This window comes from Neopelma chrysocephalum, unplaced genomic scaffold, assembly GCF_003984885.1.
Source record: "Neopelma chrysocephalum unplaced genomic scaffold, ASM398488v2 Primary Assembly neopelma1_72, whole genome shotgun sequence".
NCBI classification, from domain to species: domain Eukaryota; kingdom Metazoa; phylum Chordata; class Aves; order Passeriformes; family Pipridae; genus Neopelma; species Neopelma chrysocephalum.
In genome coordinates this window covers 7,395,381-7,419,995 of record NW_020897732.1, presented here as the reverse complement: position 1 = coordinate 7,419,995, position 24,615 = coordinate 7,395,381, and the positions used below count along the sequence as shown (strand labels likewise).

The window sequence follows — 24,615 nt, the reverse complement described above, 5'->3', positions numbered from 1 at the left end:
ACTACCTTTACAAGGCAGGTTGATGTTAACAGACTTTAGGAGATAGGCTCAGGGTCTGGGCAGGGGTTGAGGGGTCAAGAGCAGAGCTGTGTGTGCTTCTGACCCAAACATTGGTCACAGTGATTCCTGCTGGAGCCCTCAATAATACAGCCCAGTCAGTAGCAAACCTTGTCTAGAAATACCTCCTGTAAAGGATTTACTGTAAAGTATAAAAAGCAGTTTAATTGCTTAGAAAACCTTTTTCCTAGATGATTTCTGTTATGTTGAATTGTTCTTTCCAAACGTGCTTTGAAGAAGAAAGGCTCTCATGCCCTCTCAACAAGTTTAGCAGAAGGTGCAGAAAGATTGCAGCTCCTCCTCTGCCAAACATGAGCTGGGCACTGTGCTTCCCACCTGGTCAGCAAGGCAGGATATTGCTCTCTCATGCAGCTTGAACAGTTTTTTGATTACAGAAGAAATCCTGACACACAGCTTTGTTTTGTGCAGAGTTTGTTGGGGGCCTGCGTCTTTACACAAGACTTGTAAATCAAACCTGGTACTGAAAAGCAATTCAAGAAGCGATGCTTCCAGAAGATATATCTTTAAGGACACAGAAAGATATTGCATTAGAAGAAAGGTTTCTAAAGGAGGAAAGAACAGTGGTGGCCTAGATACAATCAAAACACCTACTGTGTGATTGCTTCTTTTTTGTAATGAAGGAAACGCATTACAGTGGACAGAGCTGTGACCTGACGAATGGGGAGCTGAGAGAGCTGCGTGGCCCTGTCGTGTGGGTCAGCTAATGTGTTACCAGACTTAACTTGCAAGTTAACAGGAGGAAACCATCCTCTGATAGTTTGCTTCTCCTTGCCAAAAGGCTGTTGCTGCCGGGGAAAAGAGGGAGGCTAAAGATCCTGTTCTTTTCTCCTAGTGAATCTGTGCCTGGATATGTAAACTGAACATCATAAGAAAAAAGATAATCCCTTCTGAGCAGAGACTTGTTGGTATATAGGAATTTTTATGAGGCAAAGGGAAAAAAATAACAAAATCTTAGAATACCACAGAGCCAATAGTCCTGGCTTCAGAGCAGCTGTTTAGCATGCAGCAGAGATCAGGCAGTCAAGGACCAGCCCGTAGCATCTTCCCATTTTAGACCACAGTTTTATAATGTGATTCATTTTGACATGCCCATCACCAATGTCCCATAGACTTCAGGGACATTTTATGCAGATATACAGATCTGCCAACACTGAGTCTCTCCAAAACACTGTGAGATCCACGAAGCTGTAGCAAAAGGACCGTGAACATTTTATTCCTAAGGCAGGGCTATATGTAGCAAAAGGCTTCCTGTTAACTCCAACTTGTCTCTTTGATGATTTCAAGGATTTTCTTTTAAAAAGAAATTTTATTTTCCTTTTTAAATCATCAAATATGACACAGTTAAGGTAATTTGACTGCTTTTAGTGCACATGAACTTTTAAATAACTCACCTATTTTTAAAAGTTTTTACTTTTACTTCATTTTCCAGGTAATTCTGAGTGTAAAGAGAAATGAATCTTCAAATGAAAATACACTGCAGTCTTTACTTTAACCAGACAACCATTTTTTGAGTAGTTTCAATATCTACATCACACATATCAGATTCACAGGGCACTTCCTGACAGACCTCGAAAAGATGTTTGACCATTTAAACAGACCCATGGAAGGCTCTGTACAATACGAACATCTGCTTTACACACATTTTTAAAAGCTACTGAGAAAGAAGCTTGCTTTAAAACATTCAGGAGCCAGACAATTCCCTCAGAGTTAAGTAATCTTTCATTTACAGTCCTTCAGAGCCCCTACGCTCATCCCCATTTTGCTAAACAGAAGCTTAGTGATTTTGAAACACTCTCTTGGGAGTGCTGGATGTACATTAAATTGAGTGGAACTTCTGATATTTTAGAGATTGTATGTCTACTCAAATCCACTCCTTAATTAGGATGTTTTGATGAGACATTCTGCAGTATTTGCCTGGTACAAAAGAAATTCATTACCAACATGTCAAACACGCACATGATTGTCCTTGTCCCAGAGCAGCAGGTAAAATAAATAGAGGTTGTCACAACTGTTATTGTAACGCCCCTCAAGCCTGCTGAAAAAGTAGAGGTCTAGTCTCACCAATATGTCCACATCAAGGCAAGTCCTGCAATCCAAAGTACATTATTTAAACAAACACTGTCTGCTTGGACAGCTCCGAAGTGCCTTAAATTCCATTCTCTTAATTTTCCTTCCACAGGCTCTCACCTGCCAGGACAATTGGCAGCCCAGTTCATACTTTCTCGTGTACAGATAGACGAGATATTCTTGCTAACAAATGTGCCACAGGGATAAGGAGGATGTGCCAATGTTATGTGGAGAGAGCGGATGTGTTGTGATATCTATTATTACTGTGTGAGATGTGCCAGTTGTAAGACAAAAGATGAGCTTTCAGCCAGGGGATGAAAAGCTGTCCCAGGGACAATGAATCTTTGGCCAAGAGAGATGGTGCCAGTGGCAAATATTAAGACAGATTCCGTGTGCTTGAACAAGGACACAAAGACAGAACACAGCAGCCTGGCTTGGCTTTGGTAGAACTTCCAGTGTGCTTGGTTGATGTTGTAATATGGGGTCAAATTGCTTTGTTTTTCTTTACTTTTTTCATTATTCTTTTCTTTTTTCAAGGGCCATCCAGTACGAGCTCTGTGACTAAATGAGGTTAAAAATGTAACCATTAAATTCTAATTGTCTGGTCAATCTCTAAATCATAGAATCACAGAATCATTTAGGTTGGAAAAGTCTCTAAGATCATTGAGTCCAACTTAAACCCAACACTGCCAAGTCCACCACTAAACCATGTCCCTACATGTCTTTTAAATACCTCCAGGGATGGTGACTCCTCTACTGCCCTGAGCAGCCTGTTACAGTGCTTGACAACCCTTCCAGTGAAGAAATTTTCTCTAATATCACAGAACCACAGAATATGCCAAGTTGGAAGGGACCCACAAGGATTATCACGTCCAGCTCCTGGCCCTGCACAGGACAACCCCCAAAATGATATACCGAGAGTATCATCCAAACTCTTCTTGAACTCTGGTAGGCTTGGTGCTGTGACCATTTCTCTGAGGAGCCTGTTCCAGTGCCCAACCACCCTCTGAGTGAAGAACCTTTTCCTAACATCTGATCTAAACCTCCCCTGACACAACTTCAGGCCATTCCTTGAGTCCTGTCACTGGTCACAGAGAAGGGATCCCCTGGCACAACTTGAGGCCGTTTCCTCTTGTCCTATCATTTGTTACTTGGGAGAAGAGACCAAATACCTTCTTGAGAGATAGTATGGTTTGCATCTGTTAATATATTAATTTTAAAAATAAATGCCTATTAGCTTATGTTCAGTTATTACAATTATTTTTGACTGCATAATTCCAGTACGGTACCCGATTAAACACCCTTTTCCATGACTAAGGATGTCTCTTTCAATGAAAAGATGTGAAACTCTTAAATTGACACACCTTGACAGGCCTAATCGAATTTCAAATGTTAGCTGAAGAAATAGATGCAAAATTATCTTAATGCTTGAGGACAGTTACCACTCAAATCCACATCATTCACCTGACAGTGCAGGAGCCAAAGCTTTGCATCGTTCTGTCCCGGGACACCCCAGCATTCTTGCTGTTCTGCTTTAACTCCTTGGTCTTCAGTACACATTGCATAGACTATACATGAGAAATACTTTTCTGCATAAATCTAATCTACTTTCAACATTGTACAGGGTTTTCTTCTTCCTTTTTCTGGCTTAATACCTCATCATTAGTGGCTTCACAGTAAATTTCTCTGTTCCCTTTCATGTTACTCACAGCGCTATAGAATTTAGAGACAGGAGAAGCCTATCCGATTACCTATTTCCAGGCCTTCAAATAATGTTGTTTCTCGTACTAAGAAACTTTCTAACATTTGGCTGCCCTGTATCTAAAGTAGAAGCCTAAAACACAGTTTGTTACTATTTCTTGGGACTCTAAATGAACTATACATTGTATTCCTGGAAACATGCAAATATTTTCAATAAGGAATACTCCTCCTCATTTGAGATGGCTTTTTCATAGGGATGTCAACAAAACTGCTTTTCTATTGCAAACTTAATTTGCTACACATTTTCACCCATCCATTTATTTCAGCCTCAGTCTGCTTGCTCAGAATATTGCTGCTCTGCATAAATTTTGCTTGTATATATTTTAGTGTCTTCACAGATCGTGGATTGATGGATCTATGAAAATTATAGATATCTCTTCTTGTGACTTTTCTTCAAAGATTATTTAACTTTATTTGTTGTATGTGTTTTCAGGTCTAATCTTTTCAAACGTTTGAATTACTCCTCTATCACTGTGTCTGTGCAGAACTTTAGACTGTGATATCACTTGTAAAAGTCATTGTCACTTCCATTCACTTCCACTTCATTATTTAAAAAGTTAAATATAACTGGAGCTAACAGCAATTCCTGTACTCAGCCAGACACTCCCATACATAGCTTTTGATCATTACTTTTTGTATATCACCCTTTAGCCCTATTTCAATCCACATAATTGTCCTCTAAAAAATTGACATTAATTTTTCAATTAAATATTCATGAGACAGTTTCAAGACATACTAAAATCCACATGTATTACATCTGTTGTTTTCACTTCATCTACTGGTTTTGTAGTTTTAGTTAAATAAAAAGCAATTAAGTTTGTCCAGGCAAAATTTATTCTTTGTAGAATTATGCATATTCTTACTCATTGTTCAGCTATCCAATGGAAAGGATGAAGGAGATTAGCAAATGCACAAAGGAAAGACTCCAGCCTTCCCCATCCTTTTAAATGACACTCTTACACTTATCTTCCTTTTATACCCTTGAAAAATCTCTTGCTAGATAATCAGCAATTCCTTTTCTAATCTGTGCTCCATTATTTTCCAGGTTTGGAGTTTGGACTGAGGAAACAGCAATAGAAAGGTTCATTTCTTTTCTCCTCTTTCCTTCTCCCCACTCTTCTTTTATAAAATTATTATTTTATTCTTCTATTTTAGTGCACACAAACTTGTCCAGATCCGATCAAATAAAGCTCCCTGAGATCAATGTCATTATTAGAACTCTGAGCCATGTTCAGATCATGCGGAGCACCACATTTTTTTCACTTTTTAAACATTTCTTATCTCCCAGCACTGTTTCATGGTAATAGTGAAGTTACTTTGGACTCGTGTTTGCAGAAGGTCAGTCTTTCTCTCTGAGCTTCCATGTTGTTCTTGCAGAGACCAAAGGCTGGGAGTTCATCATGTGTTTCCATGAGGAATGCTTTCAGTGGTGCTGAAACATGGGAGCAGAGCCAAACTATGCTCATGCTTTTTTCCTGACAAAGCAGACCTCAAATGAATAGAGGATGCACTATCTCACCCAATTTCAGTCTTTTGACCAACTAACAGGTTAAGAAAATCAGTTTTCTCCAACAGTTATTTGCTCTATTGAAGCACCAGTTGTTTCTGATGCTCTGATCCAACCAACCCACAAGAATGCAGAGCCTATAGTCGTTATCAAGACCAGCTTCATCTCTGAAGCATCTCTGCATAACTGTTAGAAACACTAGTTTCAGTCCTAACATCACAAATCAGATTTTCAATATTGCCTGCAGATAAATATGACTTTATTGGACTAGTTATATTGAGTTTATATAGACATATAAAATTGTTGTCAGTGTCTCACAAAACTTGCATCTGGAAGAAGTCTCAGCAAATTAACATCTGGCTGTAAAGTCTCACATGCTTTCAATCCTAGGGAGTGTTCTGCATCCACTACTTTAATGGAACCAGGATTTCATCATCTGATTGGTCAGACATTTCAGGCTCCTTTCTCTTTTCTGACTTGTCCTGTGTCATCCCAGATCTCCTGTTTACAGTAACCACAAATGAAAAACTCTAGGAAATAAAAACTTGGGAATTTGGATTTTCTCTTTATAAAATACACCAAGAAATTATTTTTCCTCCTTTGTGTTTGCAGCCATATTACTACCATGATGTGTTTCAATATAATTTTTCTTGTATTTCTCAGTACCTGATTACACCAGTGAAAAGATTAGTTTTGAAGCTTTGTTAGTTATGTACTGGAAAATACTATGGAGCTCTACATGTAGTTTGGCACAAAACACTACTAATGTACATACTATCGTAGGTGATGAAGGAAAACTGAAAAAAAAACCCCAAAGACACAGGGAAGGAATTCACTGACAAAGAAACCATTCAGTGTGGTTGAGAATAATATCCCTAAATTGCTTCAAATAGGTTGTATTACTCGGAAATAAATTAACTTCCATGGTAATATCAGGCAACAATAAAAAATGACATTCCATAGTTTCAGTTTCATATTTTTAGATGTAAAGCTTATTATAAACAACTAAGCATGCACACAGAGAGCAGTCGTGCTTTAAGCAGGCCATCTAAAATAATTTGAAATTATTGTCCTTGGTTTGCTACAGAAGTATCATCTTTGCATGGTCAGTGTAAGGCTTTATCTACCAGACTAGACCAGAGTGCAACTTTTGCCAAGAATGACTGTAATTCACAAGTACGTTAGATGGTAACCTACGTTCTGTTTACCTAAATTAATATACCCTTGATGTAGCGTATATCACCGTCTCTCCCTCTCTTAATGCTCTGATAATAGAGTTTTGTAACTTGTAAAAGGATTACTTCAATCCAATCAGCAGGTACTGGGATCAGTGTGTGTCACACAAACCCTTGCTAATCCCTTTTCTTACAGCTCCCAGCTGCCAAAGGTGCTCAGTGAAATCCCAGTGAAGTGGCTGGATACAACCTGGTGTGGACTGATGCAGGTTTTCACCTCTGAAGGAAATCTTGGAAAGTACATGTGATGCTTTTGCATTCGCTGCTTCCATTTTTGCAACTTTTTGCTTCAGTTGGAATGATGGAGGCAGGTATGCTTTTGAAAGGAAATGTAGCTAAGAAATTAAATATTAAAAAAATACAATGCTTAATTATGAAATATTTACTCTACCTGGATTTCTAAATATAGTAGAAGATAAATTCACTGTACAAAGAATCCCTTCTCAAGGATTACCAGCTACTTCATGGTGTCTTTTAGGTCTTAAAATGCAACCACCCTCAACTCCTCCTCCTTACCCTCTTTCTTGAAATCAAAATTACGCCTATGAAGTTTCACCCCTGCAATTACTTTCCTTTAAATAAACCTCAACAAAAAAGAGAAGATGATTACCATAAAAGGAATATAATATGCTCCCTTATTATATTTCTATGGCTCCTTCTGTCCAACTGTCTGAAAGTACTCACATTACTTCTGCAGGGGAGGCAAGTATCATTGCTGCTTCACAGATGGGAAATGAAAGGGCAGAAACGCCAAATGAATTTCCCAGGGTCACAGAATATGCTCCTAAAACACTCATTTTGCAGGAATATTCTTGACTGTTTTTTCCCTATCCCATGATCATGTTTATAGACATGGCTGAAAGTCAGGCAACTTTAATGAATCCATATCTGATAACATTTTTGAAATTAGAGTATACCAAATGTTCTGTGATGGAATTAGAACAGGTTTTAGTCTCGGGGTTTTGTTTAGAAATACAGGGTTTAAGTGGCTGTTGAGTAGAGGAATTTAATTTATGCACATGTTGAATGTTGCTTATACAAAGACATGCCAAACTAAATCATAAAGATTTAAAAGATGAATTATCCAGAATCAATTTCTAAACTTTCTGTACTTCTTATAATAGATTTCACAATAAAAATCTGAAATAATAAATAGCCTTCAAATAAAGGAGGAATATTACTTCAATAAATGGAGGGCTAAACCTCTTAGCCAAATACTGTTATTTCACAGCATGGGATATGTTGTGACATTTCTTAAAAGCAAAAATAAATCCAAAACAAAAAAAAACCAATCCAAAACTCCCCATTAAAGACAGCTCTGCAGTATAGGAACCAGAGCCAAGGAGAGTGTCAGCTGAATTCATCAACTGAGACATTTTGGGAAGCGCTTCTGGTAGCTTTGCTAAAATGTAAAAGCACAAGATACGCAGTTGAATAAAACCCAGCAGGAAAACTGCACAAAAATGTACAAATCAAGTCCTCTGACTCTTTGTGATAAATACTGACACCCAATTCCATTCTCACAGGAAAGTACTATTTACTTATTACACATTAAATCTATTTTTCAGATGGTCCTTTCTTCTTACTCATTTTTTAACTGATGTTTTGAACATCCTACCACAACCCAAGATATATTTCTGATTCATTTACATGCCTGTTGTATGTCTGAAAGGAAAACTTTAAAAATGTATTACTGCACACTAATTACCTAGCTGAAAACAAAAAACTAAATTCCCTGGCTTCTTCCTCTCCTAGATCTGCTAACTCAATTAAGCATCTAAATTTGGGTTCCCTGTTGGGTACTGTATTTTCAAATTTAGATTTTAATGAATTAAAGTCTGTGTTTCTTTTCAGAGAACTTGTATAGTCTTCATTTACTATATATATAAAAATTACCAAGAGATAAATAAAGAAATCTGAAAACATCATGTTTAAAAATAATCTTCTCTTCGAGTATGGTCATGTTCTTCAGAGATAATGAGACCAGTAAAACCCAGGCAACCATGACCATGTACATCCAAGTGACACAGCACACAATGTGATTTATAGATAGTCTAGCAAATTATGCCTCTGTTAGACACTGGCCATCTTGAGGGGAGAAAGGAAAATATTATTTTTACAAACATAACATCCCTGCTAGAGCAAAGGGATAATCAGTAATACTCTTACTACTATTCTTAAACTTGTGAATAAAAGTGAAAAGGTGCTTCTCCAGAAACAAATAATAACTCATAAAGGAAAACCCCTTTGCTTTTCAGTGTGGGGTTTGGGGGCTTTTTGGGGGGGGTGGTGGGTGCATATCAAATCAACAGAGTTTATACAGAAACATACACATAGGTTTGTGGAAATTAGAGAACATGCAAAACGAAATCCCAGAAGTCTTGCAATTCATGCTACACCCACAGCCCAGCGGCATATAAGCACAAGTGACCATATGGTCACCTATGAGAAAAAGCAGGGACAGAACAGACTGGATAATCAGCCTTTTCCTTAGAAAACTCCTGTAACAGTTACAGACAGAAACTTCAAACTCCACAAACATCTTCAATGATCAAATCCTTTTACTCAGGACCACTTCGGAACCGTGTCCCCTACCTAGGAAGTTCCATATTTGCCCTCTGCAAACCACAGAGAATAAAACCAATTAGTGTAACTGCCAGTTACATGGATGCAGAGCAAACCCAGTGGAACAGTAAAAACAAAGAGCTTGACTTAAAAGATAGCTCAGAAAGCAGATTGGATAAATATTTTTTAATGGTTGGACTTGATATTGGAGGACTCTTCCAACCCAAATGATTTTATGATTCTATTACAAAAAGCCCTGAAGAAACTCTTTTTTTCACAGAAGCACCTTCAGGACCTAATGGAGATGACTGTGGGAGAAGACATGCCTGACTTCTGCCCTGTCCCTTCCATGTCACACTCACAGCCACGATGAGCCAACACGCAGTAGCAGAATAAGCAACGCTGGCCACGAGAAAGATGCAGTTGGCATCTATCCAGCTCCCAAATCTAGAGGAAGTGTCCCATTTTTTAGGTAACCTTTTATCTATGCACCATGGGATTTTCAACTGATGTTGGCCTAGCTCAGTGATTCTCAAATTCTCAAATATTTTTCTCATGAAAGCATTCAAAAGGGATTGTGAAGTGATGGTAGAAAAGCTTTAGAAATGCATAAGCTGAAGATATCCTGCCTACTCCTGGGACTCTTGGGTTTCCATGGAAGCCAGTAAAGGATAACACTTTAAAGAAGTTTGAGGAACACTGGTCTAATCCACAGATGAAAATATTTGAAGTGACAGAGGGCAAAATATGAACGGGGAAAAAAACAATGTGAAAGAGGACAGAAAAAGAAGCCAAGAACAGACTATAGAGGTCAACAAATAAGTGAAATGATGAAAGAAGACACTATACTGCAAAGGAAGAAAGTCAGAAAAACAAAACCCAGAATACAGCAAATTAGGAAAACGCTATGGGAAGAAGCAAATAGTGGTCATAGCTGATAATTCTCAACATTTCCTCACATACTGTTTATTTTCCTTCAAATGCTGAATAATGAGAATGCATTGAAAGAATGACAGTAGTAGTTCCAAGTAGACAATAAAAGTACAGCTTTTTAAACAGAAAGAAAAAGAAAAATAAAGAACCTAAAATTCAGTGTATGTGTGCATGTGTATGTGTGTGATTGCTAAGGATCTAGCAGACTGCATATATTCTTAAAGAAAACTGTTATCAATTCAGAAGAGACCCAAGGAACATGTGGATGGTACCCCTTTTCTGTCATAGTAGTTATTTACTACAGACTGTAAATCCTCAGTTTGGTTTTCACAAGCTTTTCCAATGTGTAGTAAATATCTTTCAGTAAGGTCTCCAAATATGCAATATTTTGCTCTTAGATGAGGCCAAAACTAAACCCATAGAATGAAATCTGAAAAACTCGAGTACAGAACTCCTTTATACTTTCACGTCCTACTTTCATGTCTTAAAAAAAGACTAACGAGTGACAAAAAAAGGCAAAAACATTACTCTTCGATAGAACCCTTTTTCTATTAAAGCCAATATGATTAGTTGTGAGAGCACAGCACTTGGACACGAGGGAATGCAGGTCTACTCCTGGCTCTGCTTCCTTGACCTTAGGTTAGTCTTGGTCAAGATGCTTCCCTGTCTGTGCCTGAGTTCCCTGGACTAAAGAGACAGGATAATGATATCGACCTTTAAAAAGAGCTTTGAACCTACTGATCAAAAGTGCTTTATGAGAGTTGGCTTATTATTATTTTGGTTACTGAAGTGAGTTGAAAGGATCCTGGGGACTTTAATCAAAATTTCTAATATCAGCCCCCAGAATGCCACCTGAAGGACAAAGTTTCTGAAAATTCAGTTGTGAGGATACACAAAGGGTAAGTTGAAGGCTGGTGCATATCCTCAGGTACTGCAGGGTTTTCCTGTCTACAACAAAACTTCAAATGACACAAAAGTAATTTCTGGACTTCTAGAAAAGATAATATATTAGGCACCATTAGTATATTCACTACATTAACATCAATTAGACACTATTATGATGCTTTCAGTCAAACTGGTCTAATGCAAACACACATCAAAAGGTGAAAGGAGGCAATGATGAAAGAAGAAAGCACTTTTTTTTAACATTCCCACCTAAGCAGCAGCAAGACATCCCTCCTGCTGTGAGGCAGCACTGCCCTGGGGATCTTATGTTGCTGCTTCTGGCTGGTGGCTGTGGTTAATAAATCCAACCCTTCCAGGTACCTTCCAGCTAAAGCAGTAGATAAATAGCTGCATCAGAAATACTCCTGCAAAGCTTTAGGTTTGGATTCTGCATTAGCTTTGTCCTTGACAAATTCCATCCCTTAAGTCTACCCCAGACTACCACAGTGGCATGGTGACTCTCTTGCTGTCCTGGTCTACATGGTTTGTTATGATTCTTACAGATTAAGAAGAATCCTTGATGTCTTTGACCTAACACATATTTATAACACATGCAAAACATGAGTTTATAACAAAAGTGCTTCTCTGGGTATCATTACCGCCTGTTTAAGCGAAAAACCCTTTGATTTTGTCTCATGAATGAAGCGAAAATGCGCTCTACGACACTATGCTACAATAGACTCTGTCTGTAAGACTGTTCCAAAGGAACATTGTAGGACTGCAGATAGAAGGTTAGTTATCTAACCTGTAATTTTCAGAGTGAACCCAATGAAGTTCGACATGGTTCACACAGAGGTAAAGCTTGGAGTAATCTCATGGTAGAGCAGGTACATAAAGGTTTGTTGTGTTGATGGTACTTCTATACACAGTCTATCTGCTCATGCAAATAATGCCTGAAAGCATTGAAATGATCTCTGTCTATTCTACCGGCAAAATTTGTCACTGGCAAAGACATGTGATATCTTTTCCATTAGCTTTTTTCTATAATGGGACACAGGTAAATTAAAAGGGTTCTTTAACATACATCTTCTCCAGTACCAATGTGGCTGAGACCACCACAAATTAAATTTTGTAAATTATCCCTGCTGTGTTTTTCACCATTTTTGTCACTATATATTCACAATTTCCTCATCCCAAGGAGTGAAAACAGCCTTGTCAGTTTCATTTGTAGGCTCCTGCAAGACCCGAGAATTGCAAATATGCAAGGAAAAGTTTTAATATTTAAAATGCCAAATAGTTTTCCATTAACACTGAAAAGTTGTGTATATTATATTTCTGCCCCCAAATATCAGCCACCACTGAATAATCTTCTCAAGGCACATGAGGCTAATAAAAACCCACAAAACCTGAAAACATATGAGCATTTAAAGGAATAAGAAGGCCTAAATAAACATGAAGTAACATTGTTACTGAATGTAATTATAACCTTTTTCTGTGTCATAAAAATATCACCAAGATGTAGGGCCTAATTCTGACTAGGCTCCCACTTGGTAATCACTCATCTGCAGATACAGCCCTGGGTGCAATTTCAGTTCTCAGATTTTTCTACTGTAGCTTTTTTTCCCTTGTTATCTCAGTAGACATCTTCACTTTAGTGAGATGGATATTGAACTACCATCCTGCCTCACATTCCAGGAATATGCACACAGCAAGCAGCTCAGCATCAGCTCACACATGAACAGCCTTAGCTCCCATAAAATATTCATTCATTTAAAAAATATTTGCACCCTGCTGTCAAACTTAGACAAATTCATACTGAGCCTCAGAAAATAGCTGTTTTAATGGTAAATGATGTTCCAGAAACCTCTTTCAGGCTAAACACTCTCGTCAAAATTATTTTAATAAGAAAGATTAACAATTTCAACATTAGCTGCTAATCCCCTTTCATTTGAAACTGTGCTGATAAAATTCTTTGCTTGTCATTCAAATAGTAAGTAATAATTATAGATTTGGGGCCTCCATCTCTTGCTTCATTAATAGTAAATTGCATGGAAGTCTGAAGCATAAAGTCAGCTTTGATACATCTCAAAATGCAATTTCCATAGCTTTCCTTAGCTATGTACAATTAATTACAGAGTTAATAAGGGGAATATGTTAATGAAAGGGAAATTATTCACTCAGACCACCTGGTCTTATCGAATTTCTTTAATATGTTTCCTTCTTTCTGTGAATTTGCATGACAGCAAGAACACAAATCACGGTGTGCATTGCCAGTCCTTTAGTATTTTTATTTGCAACCAGCTAAAGTCCACTTAAATATGAGAAGAATGAAAGAAGTAGTCAGTACTAAGTAACTGACTGCACTTGCTTTCTCAAGTTCAGTACCTCTTTAACTTTAAAATGAAAATGCCTAAACAACTTTATAATTACCAGTCTCTCTTCAATGCTCAAGGATAAATATAATGCATCCAAAAAAGAGACATTGTCATTTTTTATTTCCTTTACAGAAATGTATTGTACATGCACATATTTAATAAAAGATACGCAGTAACGTGCTTCAATTCACTGCACTCCGAGAGCTAATAAAACTCAGTTGCTAAGTGCAGTAGGGTTTTTGGGTGTTCATGGGAATATTTTAGTTGGTACAAATAGCCCAGTCAGAAGCAGGCAAATCTTCACATAAGCCATCTTAAAAATAACAGAGTTGTGATATGTAGTCAGAGATATACTTTTTATAGATGGGTCAAATCCAGAAACCAACAATCTTCAACAGATATTAATGGGTTTACTACTAATCAGACTGAAGACAGAAACATTTTTGGACCTGGACGCCAGCGTCATAGTCATTCCAGAAAGAAAAGGGCAGAGAATAATTCCCAGAGCAAGAGCAGGTGCTATTGGAGGAGGTGATGCTTGTGAGCAGTTTGTCACCCCTCCATTCTATTCTTAGTTCAATGCAAAGGCCCAACAATCAGACAGCAGAAGAGGCAACTCATAATTCTCCCTTGCTATGAATAGGGTTTTCTTGGCCAGCTTGGCAACCTAGAGCCACATTAGCTCATGACTTTAGGAAAAGAGGATAAGGGAGACATGACAGGATTAAGGGAGAGCTGCCAACTAGAAAAAAATGAGATATTACTCTAGTCTGAAACAAAAGGAGAGTTACCGAAAGAAGGAAAATTCATAGTAAAATTATGTCTTTTATAAAGATGTACTGGAGTAGTGATGCAATATTTAAGGGTTGAAGACTTTATCTGGTTTTGACCAGAAAGTAACACAGTTCTCCTTTATGGAACAGCAAATACTATGTCATCCACAAGTGAACTTCACAGATTATTTTAATGTTTGTCTCCTTATTTGAAAATGTTTCCACAGCTGCGTTGTGGGTGCGTATGCAAAATTTAATGATCACAGGAGCATTTTGTCTGTGTCCTACACATCAAATTTTCCAAATACCACCCAAATTCTGCTACTTTACTTAGAAAACACTGCCAAATTGTGGCCTAATCCCAGGAGGAGTTGCAGAAAACAAAGTATAAGTTTTTTTTATCTTGCTCTGAAGATGAGCATAACTAGACTTTGTTGAATCAGTGGGGGGATTAAACTGTCTTCATTACAAGTAGCATCTTAAACCAGACCACTTCCAATAACTTCTGCTGGTGCAGCCCACATGAAGAGAAAGAGCTCTTCAAAATACTGCTGGAGTTCTCCTGGACATCTTAAACTGCAACTAGTACAACACTGCAAAAATACAGTGCCAGTACGATGTTCCTTCTTTGGAAGTACCATGAAGCAAGTCCCAGTTTCACCCTGAACTCTTAACTGTTCTGAAAAGCTTTGAAGTTGTAGATCCATTTACCACACATCATCTGATCTTAGCAGTGTCTTGCAATCTGTGTGAGCCAATTCTTTACCCCACAGTGAGTCCAAACTCATCACATCTGAACTCTGCCACCAGCTCAGAAATACTGTGTGACATATGTTATCATCTTGGGTCTCCTGCCTGAGGAGTCTTTCTGAACTGCCCTCTTTCTAGTATCCTTCTCCTTCTAAACAGGCCTTTCTACCTGTTCGACCCAAAATATGATTAACTGCTACATCTGCTACGATGAGGTATCAAGGATTTAGTGCATGGTGTGAGCATGCACAATAGGACACATACAGCAAAGAGCACTTCATTACTGAGGATGCATTTGGAGCCAAAAGACAAGATCTCCTGGATAAGTGTTTATCTCTGGTATCTGCCACTCCACGAGATTCCATGTTCCATGAGACTCTCAGAAGCAGCTGAGGATCCAGTAACATCCCTTGTATTCAGTCTGAAGTCTCAAAACCCAGATCTTTTTCATTAAACTATCTGTGAGCATCTCTTGCTATTTGCTACATCTGATACTTATCTTGCCTTGATATTACTTGGATATCCTCTAGAAATGGAACAAAGCTGGGAGAAATAGAAAAAAAGTCCAGATAGCCACTAAGTTCTGTTTCAGCCATGGCAATGATCCTTTCTTTTTACTTGGTGCACAGAGTTGCATAACCTAGTTTTGTGTCATGTATTTTTCCCAGTGTAACCCTTTTAAAATTAGTACTCCAGAATATTATTAGAAATGTTTTCTTCATCTTTCTACTAAAAGCCTTAGGGAACGATATAAGTTGGCTAAAAGTGTTCAACCAAAGCAGCTTAAACAAAGCTGGAATAAACACTTTACAGTCAAATGACAGACCAAGATGTAGTCACAGAAATTTGTCGAGTTATTTCTAATCATGAAAACATTTGGGGAAAATAACCGACAGGGAAGAATTTAGGGAAAAAAAAGATTTTGAAATCAAATTCAACCATGTTCAAGAGGAAGGTTTTTCTCAATTTAATACTGACTCTGCAATTGTCATTATTTCCTAAAGTCTATTCAACAAAATTAACACAGAAAAAGGGAGGCACCTTATTATGAAACAAATAAAAATAGAAGAATCAAAGGCTAACCTTTTCATGAATACTTTTTCTGAGTTTTATTGATGAAATCTATGTAGTACATACATCCATTTATTAGATTTATGGCTCTATTAGTAGAGCTGTTTTCATATGCCAGGAAATTTGTTTCACTTTTCTTTGCAGCTTTTCTGTGTTCCTATATCTCAAGTCCTGGCTTTAAACAAATGCAAGCAAATGTTTCAAAACAACTTAAACATTTAGGGACGGAAAAAAACCCACTTAAAATGAAGGGATAAACCTATTTCATCAGCAGATCTCTCAGGAGGCAACCAGCTCCACTTGTCCCTAAAAGCATGACAACTTGGGGAAGAGACGGGTAAAGATTTTCCCACCCACAGTATTTATGTCTTTTTTGGATATTGGCTATCTTGTCACTGAGTAATGTGATACACAACAGCTTTTTCCTTTGTGACTCCTCTTGTCCAACTATTCATGATGAAATGGCCTTTAGGGCCAAAGCCTTCTTGGGACTTAATTTGGTAAGACTTCTACAACTATTTATACTGGCACAGCTGAAAGGTAAGTTGGGATTTAGATCCACTTAGCACATGTGTAAGGAGTTTATGCCTTTAGCTAAATGTTGCCACTGACTTGTCTCCCTTCCCATGTGAGGGAGGATTTTTTTCTTCATTTTCTAAGTTGTAAGCTTTTTTTAAACATGGTATTTATAGTCTTGAAATGCATAAACAGAAACTAATGCCGATAGAAGGAAATGGTGGAAAAAGGAAAAAAATATTAAAACCTACTAAATAATCAAGCAAATGATTGTGGCAAAGACCTTGTTTTCCGTACCTGCACTCCTCACTTTTGTCCCTGCCAGCATTAATTACCCCTGCAGCACATGTCCCTGGGCAGTGCACTGCACTCATGCCCTGCATCATGCTCAGGAAATATTTAGTGTGTTTATGGATTAAGGTCAAGGTGGAAAGTACACCTGCATCTAGCACAGTGCTCTTGGTCCTCACATGCTGGAGCTTCTCCCTTTATTTAGAGAAGTGTGTTTGGGTGTCTTTGCTCCCAATTTTATTGTAGCTTTAAGAATAAAATCAAGGAATTTCAGCAAGATGTGGTGCAGGATTTAACAAATATTTTTTCTTGTTGGAATGTGTCTTCAGTCACTCGGTTCTACATTTTTCCATATTCAATTAATAGAAAATCTACAGCTGCTACCCCATAGAGTTCATTTAAAACAGAGTTCATTTTAAAAACTGAGAGCAAGGGGAAATTGCTTAGAAACATTCAAAAAGTTACTATTCAGAGACTATGGGATACCAATGTTATCAAAAAAAAACAAGTTCAATCTTGGAAACTATTCCCTCCTTGTTACCCTTTCCAGTCCTACAGCAATCCTGCCATTGATTCAGCATCAAAACTAAAATGGATGCAAAATTCAACATCTGGGCTTTGACTGGTTTTGCAGCAGCAGGTCTCTACCCTGTGTCCCCAGCTCAGGCTGTGTCACCTTTTGGGACACAACCTGTCCCAGAACTTTGACTTCAAGTTCTCATGTGAGGCCATCCTTCACTTCTCCATGGGGAAAGTCTTTCTGGGTTTGCAGGCATATTGCCAAACACAAGGGGATCAAGTGGACTTACACCCTTCAGATGCAAGGCCCTGGGTTTCAGGCTGTAGTTCATTTGTTCCCACTGCCTCATTCAGCCCAGGTACAAAACTTTCTTCTTCTGAAAAGTACAGCACCACAAACCATAACAGATTATTATTATTATTTGCTAGACATACAGCAGTTTAATACCCTCTGGGACAAGACTCCCCAGAGACAGCTTAAAAAAGTATTGAAAAAGACCTTCCATAAATTCACACCTTCAAAATCCTAATTTATGTATAATGCTTCAAATTTTGCACATCTCTCTCTATGAGGAAAAAACCAGCACAACACAGAAAATCGCTTCTGCTTCTGCAAATTCCCTCTCCTATACAGTATTCAGATAACAACCTCATAATGTTATCATCAAAAGCATACGCTCCCTCCTTGCAGTACTGTTCTTCATTTAAAACCTCATAAAAGATTATAATTATTTTAATCAAACAAGCAGAGTAATGCATGAAGCAGATGTAGGATCCAATCCACCTAACTTAGGTGCTGAACTTGTGCTACAGCACAAAAAGAAGAGATTCCTTCACCTAAGCTGCAGACATCAACTGGATGGTGCAAGCACAAAGGGGGCGTTTCAAGAGAAATCCACTCTCTGCCCAATTCTCTGGAGACCTTCATAGCCACCCACTGACTTCACCAACTAGGAGGAGAATTTATGGGCTCAAGTCAACACCAACACTTCATTAAGTGCCTAAAATACAGGAATAAGTTAGGAGCCCAAGTTAGGGAGACCAAATCTCTCCTGGACACTTTTAAAACCCTTCTGCTTTTCTTGCTAGGCTGCGAATGAAGTCTTGCCCCTTACTAGAACTTCTCTTGTCACCTGAAATATAGATGTACACAGGAGAATAAAGTGGATGGAAATCTAATTCTAAGTTCCTATACTTTCCCTTGCTGTGACCTTCTGAAAAATGTTTTCTTTCAAAACCAGTGGTGACTGAAATGAGGGCATGCATTCTGTGTTGTTGCTCCTGCTGAAACCAGCCAGTCAGCGCCACAAACACGACGGCATAAAACATGCTCCTCTAATTACACTTTCCAAACTGCTTGGATTTTTTAGAAAGACAGAATCAAAATGTGCCATATGCACCACCCTCCTGTTATAAATGTGATGAAAAAGACAGTGAAAAGGAAAAAAAAAAAGCTCTGAATGTTGTTATCGCTGTCCTTCTGGGCCTCCTGAGCCCTCCCTGCTTCCTCCTGCCAACAGCTCAAACCACCTCACGGTGCTGTCAGTAGTGCAAAGACATCGCCTTTGCTGCACAGGGAAGCAGCAGAAATGTAGGATTTTTCTCCTTGAAAGCTGGTTTCAGTCTAAGCGAGGAGACTGCCCCACAGCCGCAGGGTTGGAAAGATTCCTGGTTTCTCCAGACCTCGAGCAGTATAAACAATGGGCTAACCACATGTGGCAAGTCCTCCAAGGAAACAGCACCTGTGGCCAACCACAAGTTCCAACAATCCCAAAGCTGAGGTGACTTAAATACCACTTTAGGTATGACTGATAGCATTTTCCAGCAAATTAAACAGCTTTACAGAAATATTTCTGACCAACGCTACCTCTGAGCAAGATTACATGTCATCCAGCAGTCACAGACACACTTCTTCTAGGCTATTTTCATTAAAGTTTTATTCTGTTTATAAATCAAAATAAAATATTTCCTGCTGCCACTCTATACAGTAATCCATTGTTTTATTTTCTCTAGGGAGGTCCTGGCACCTATGAACAATAAAGACTGAGGAGCTTTAGCTCAGCTAACTGCTCCTTCACTGCACGTTGTGGAGCTGAAAAACACATTTACAGACCTGTAAGTGCATTTACCCTGAAAAGCAGAGGGTATTTGCCATTCTTACTTGGCCCCTTGCTAATATTTCTCATTGCTTTTTTAGGCACTGAGATATTTTTCACAGAAAATATCTACAAAATTTAAAAGATAAGAGGATTCTGGCAGCAGGAAATGAGAAGAACTGAAAAATATCTTGTATTGAATGGTATAAATGTTGCAAAGTGGCCCCTCACTCTCCTCCGCTTGTATCTGCAAGGCAAGGGGAGGAAGAACTCACCTCTCTCAAGCTGCTTCTACTCTGAGGTCCAACAAGCCACAGCATCTCCAGAGCGGGAGAAATTCAGGTAAATAAGATATTACAGATACGTGCATTTATTTTTGAACAAGACATAAATTGGGTCAGCTCCCTGGTTTCGGTGTGACCCACAGTGACAGAGAACATGAGCATTTCTGATCAAGTCCAATCATCTGCTTCTGTGCTGTAGCTGAGAGATGCTGATCTTCCACGTAAACCTCACCCAGCTTTGCCTTCAGCAAATCTTGTATTTACGGTTTAATTACTTTCTTAAGCAAACGTCCCACTGTCTCCTGTTGGGCTTGTCCTAATAGCAAAGCTAAATGCATCCTTTTGATGCTAACCCATATTTTCGTCCTAATTGTATCATCTGCATCCATTAGGAACATTTTTTCCTCATCCTTTATGTCAAAGCACGTAGGCAGACTCCCCTGAATCACTGATTTTTGTTTGTTCAGGTTAGACTAAAAAAATTAAATGTTTTTACTCTCTCTGTGTGGTTGGTACTCTCAAGACACTACAGCATTTCTTTACTCTTCTCTGAACCCTCACCATCTAAGATATAACATATGCTGTTAGATAGCTAACACATGTATGGGTTCATCCAGGGTTAAACAGGATTGAATGAATTATGGACACTGAACACCATAACAGTGATCTCAATCAATCTGACTATCTTTTAAAGTTTATTTATTGCCATATGAAGACAATTCTTTCTTGCAATTTTGCAGAAATCCTAAGAGACAGAGTAAGTGGTTCCCATATGCAACTTTCTCTCCTTTAAGTGTGATTTTGTGATGATTTTTTTGTGTTTCCCAATAATATCACTGAAAACAATTTTGCTCAATTTAAAGTAGTTGAAACTGTTTGCAAATGTTAAATGCATATTTCCATTTACACAGGAATTTTTGCTTTTATTACCATACAAATATATTGCCTCAGAACCTTTTAAACCTTTCCTCAGAATTTGTACTTATTTTGAAGTTGGGCAACTGGAGACTTTTATTTTTTGCCTCCCCCCAAGAATTTTAGTTAACTATGAAAGGAAACCAAGTGAATTTTAATTCTGGTTAGGCAAAAGTGGAACAGTAAAAACCATAACAAATGATCTTGTGTCATTGGAGCAACCCTTCCAAACTGCACTTGTCTACCAGATATTAACATAATAAATAATTAAGTCCTTTTTGAAGGGGGATAGGCCGAGAAATATTTACTCAGGATGACATACTCTGAGGAAGCATCTGGTTTACAATCCTGCCCTGCTTTTGCTCAGTTTTATAGCTGACCTGATCAAGGCTGGAGGAGGTCACTAACTTGGCTGAGGTCAAATTAGCTCATTGGGTTTTGCCTGCTTTCATTCTTTTCTTCATTATGTGAGGTTGGCTTAAAAGAACTTGGAAAATATCTGAGAATATAATAATTTAAAATGTAAGTCCAGAAAAAGAAAGAAGTTGAAAAATTAGGACCCTAAAGTATGACATGATGGAAAGAAATTCCCAAAAGCATGGCAAAACTACCAACTGGAACAGAACCTTACTTTAGGTAAACCATGATAGCAGAAGTCAAATACAGAAAGAAAATAACACCTGACTTCAGATCAGGTTCTTCACCATCACCTAACTTCTACTCAGCTATTTCAATGCACTCTAGAAAGACAGTAAATATTTAAAGAAGGATGAAAATAAGGCACAAAAAATGGAGGATTACTCTACAGCTCTCCCAGCAGGACAGAAACAAGCTCCACCAGTCCACTGGACTCTGACTCTTACATGCAAAAAACTCGTCATATGTCCATCTTCTACACTGATACTGGTCTCAAGTTGTGTTTGGAACCCAAGTTTTCCAACACAGACTCCATCAATAGAATGTATTTGGATCATTTCAAACATAGGAGAAATCCAGCCTGGAAGAAATTCAGCCAAGGACAAAAAAAAATCCAAGCAAGGCTAAAATTCAGATGCTTTTTCTAAGGGTAACAGAAGCAAATTGCTCTATATCACTACTCTTCTGTTGTCTTCTCAGCTCAGATACCTCCGAACACTGAAGATACATGAGAAAAACCAGTAAGGTGGTAAGAGATTTGTCAATTTTCTTCAGTTGTCCAAGCTGAGGTAAACATAAATTAATAGGACCAAAGGACACCACAGAGCTTCTTGTTTTTAAAGTAAGCATGGAAACAATTTGTATGGTCAATATAAAATAATATTCCCCAAAAAGGAAAAAAAAAAGATATAAAAAAAAGAAATGGAAATAAAAATGCCTTTAGTTTTACCTCTACAAAGCTAAGATTATCAGTGAAGCTCAGAAATATTTGCTACCTGCGAAAAGACATCTTTCCTTTCTTTAAAAGCTATCTCTTTCCAAAAGCTGAGCAGGTACCCAAAATTCTGACGAAATCGCTCGTGCCACGAAGACAAAAGTGCCTTACCAGGATCATGTGACCGGTGGAGATGTCCATGTTGGACTGGACCGGCTCCTCACACCAGGACGATGTGCTGCTCCGGGCTGAGGGGCTGGGAATGGGCCCATCGCTGAACTGAGAAGAAACGCTGTTTATTCGGGAAGAGTGGAGGGGCTCCGGGCGATCAGATGTTTTCACTGCCATGCGCTGGCGGCATAGCTCCTGGAGAGAGAGAGAGAGAGGAGGAAACAACCTACGGTTAAGAGTAATTACAGGATAGAGTCTACTAAAGACATATGATTTACAATATGTTTCCAGGGCTGGAAGTGTTTTCCCCCTCACTGCAGTAATTTTTGGGAGGCTGTCTGTTCTGTTAGGCACAGCTACAAAGAGATGCTCAATGAAATTACTACACGATGACTACCCCAACCTTTCACAAGTGCAATTATGACTGCATGCCCATCTCCCTACAGATAACCAAAACCCATGTTTTGGAGCTTGACTTCTCTAACACATGGCCTTCTTTCCCCCCCCAATAGCACCCTACATTCTGCAAAGCCACTTTTGAACCGTGCAACCTCCTGAAGGTAATGGGGTTGCACAGCAGTAATTGAGAGCGCTGCCTGGCCCTGGATATGCAAACTCAGCAAGCTCAAGGCAACTGAATTGATGTGCTCTCCAGTGTAAATCCTAGCTGATAGATGCCTCATTTCTCTTCATTAAAATAGCAAACTCGCAACACTTCCTCCTTGATGTGGGGCAGGGAGGATGAAGAATGACATTAACGAAGAATAAAAGCAGAAATCTGTCATTGTATTGTTTAAGCAGCTTTGGCGAAGAAAGAAAATTCAAGCTATCACACACACACTAATGCAAGTCATGTTAAAACACCGAAATAGAAAGCACTGGGAATACGTATTTTCAGTTGCTCTCATGCATAGAATTCATGCACAAATACAGAATTCTGGTTAGGTAACAGAAAATCCTGCCGGTGAAACCAAATCCTCACAGTATGAAATTCTGATTCTAACAGAATAAACAGACCCACAGTTACACCATCATGTTATAATGCTTTTAGAATCAGCTAGTGTGGTGAAATCACAGACATTAAAATAAAATTATCATTTTTTAACATATGACTATTGTCCATGAGAGATACTTGGCTGCCTGTGGCACACAGCGAGACCGGGGAGCCTACAGTATGTGGACATATTGCACACACGGTGTGGTTACACATTTGTCTCAGATTACTCATTCTTCACAGATGAGTACTAAGAGCACAGTCGCTTGCCTCAGGCTAACAGAATAGTACAGTCTGAAGAATTCATACTGTTGAAATGCCAGGGCTTTTGTTTTCTTATTCATTGATAATGTAGTTGCAGCCCAAGTGCCATCAGTAGGGTGATCTGAAAACCATTATTTATCAAGTGCAAAAAAATCTTCTTTTCAGACAGGAGTTAGAAATACAACTCACGACTATGTTTGGGGTTTTTTTTAACCTTGCTAACTTCAGGACACTGAAGAGGGATCCTAATCCATGCAGCAGCAAGCATTAAAACAAACTCACTGAAACCACCACATCGAGTCTCTTCTTGTCACCACATGACAATGATTAAAGACCCCTCCAAACATTTTTTTCCACCAGAGCTTCTGTTTGACTTGCCATTAGAGAGGCTTATGTGGAATTTTACTATTTGATGGTGTGCAGTACATTATATATATATATATATATATATATATATGCATGTACAAACTAATATACACTGAGACAAAATTTGTATTATATATAAGCAGGATATATTTCACTGTCTATTACAAAAATACAGTCAACAGAAGCTCGGGAAGCACAATTTATTACTTGTATGTGGTGTCAGTTGTTGGAATAACAGTACAGATTGTTCCAAGTGAAACCGCTACCTGACTCCATCACGGCATTTTGTATATTTACTAATTTTGTCTATGCCATGTAAGACTTTTTCTAATTTTTACAAGAAGTAGGGTTTTTCCACACTTGACTAGCATGTATTTTGTTGCTTGGTGCCTTCATTACTTCCTACTAACCTTAACATGAAAAATACTAGGAAAAAAATTTAAACTTTGGAAATACATTGAATTGAGTCACATGTATTGGTGTTAGGTCATTTAAACTACCAGTGTTAAAAGCAAGACTTTTTAATGAAGGAAAAATGTTATTGTATTTCTTGGGTTTAAATATAGGAACAAAATAAAAAACCTCTCTTTCTCCTTTTCTCTGAGGGATCACACACATCATAAGAAAAGATAGCAATAGTCCACACTGGCTATCACTAACCTCCAAATGACCTTGTAGTAGTGTAGTTTCAAATCCCTGCTTTTAGCAGATTTTGGGAAAAGTATAACAGAGAGGAAACTTTTTAGACAGAAAAATAAATCTACAGAAAACCAAAAAGCTGTTCAGATGTTTATATATCAGCCATTCTCAGAGGGAATGGTTTACTAGACTAAGGAAAAGTATAATAA

The 24,615-nt window shown here is 38.3% G+C and overlaps 1 protein-coding gene across 1 annotated transcript in view; it reads right to left on the bottom strand.

Moving 5' to 3' along the window:
* The window catches only part of PTPRN2 (protein tyrosine phosphatase, receptor type N2), a 645,766-nt gene that overhangs the window by 64,631 nt on the left and 556,520 nt on the right, over positions 1–24,615 (bottom strand). The window contains exon 14 of the mRNA XM_027687014.1: positions 22,144–22,338. Within this exon, the coding sequence (XP_027542815.1) occupies positions 22,144–22,338 (195 nt within the window). The remainder of the gene's footprint in view (positions 1–22,143; positions 22,339–24,615) is intronic.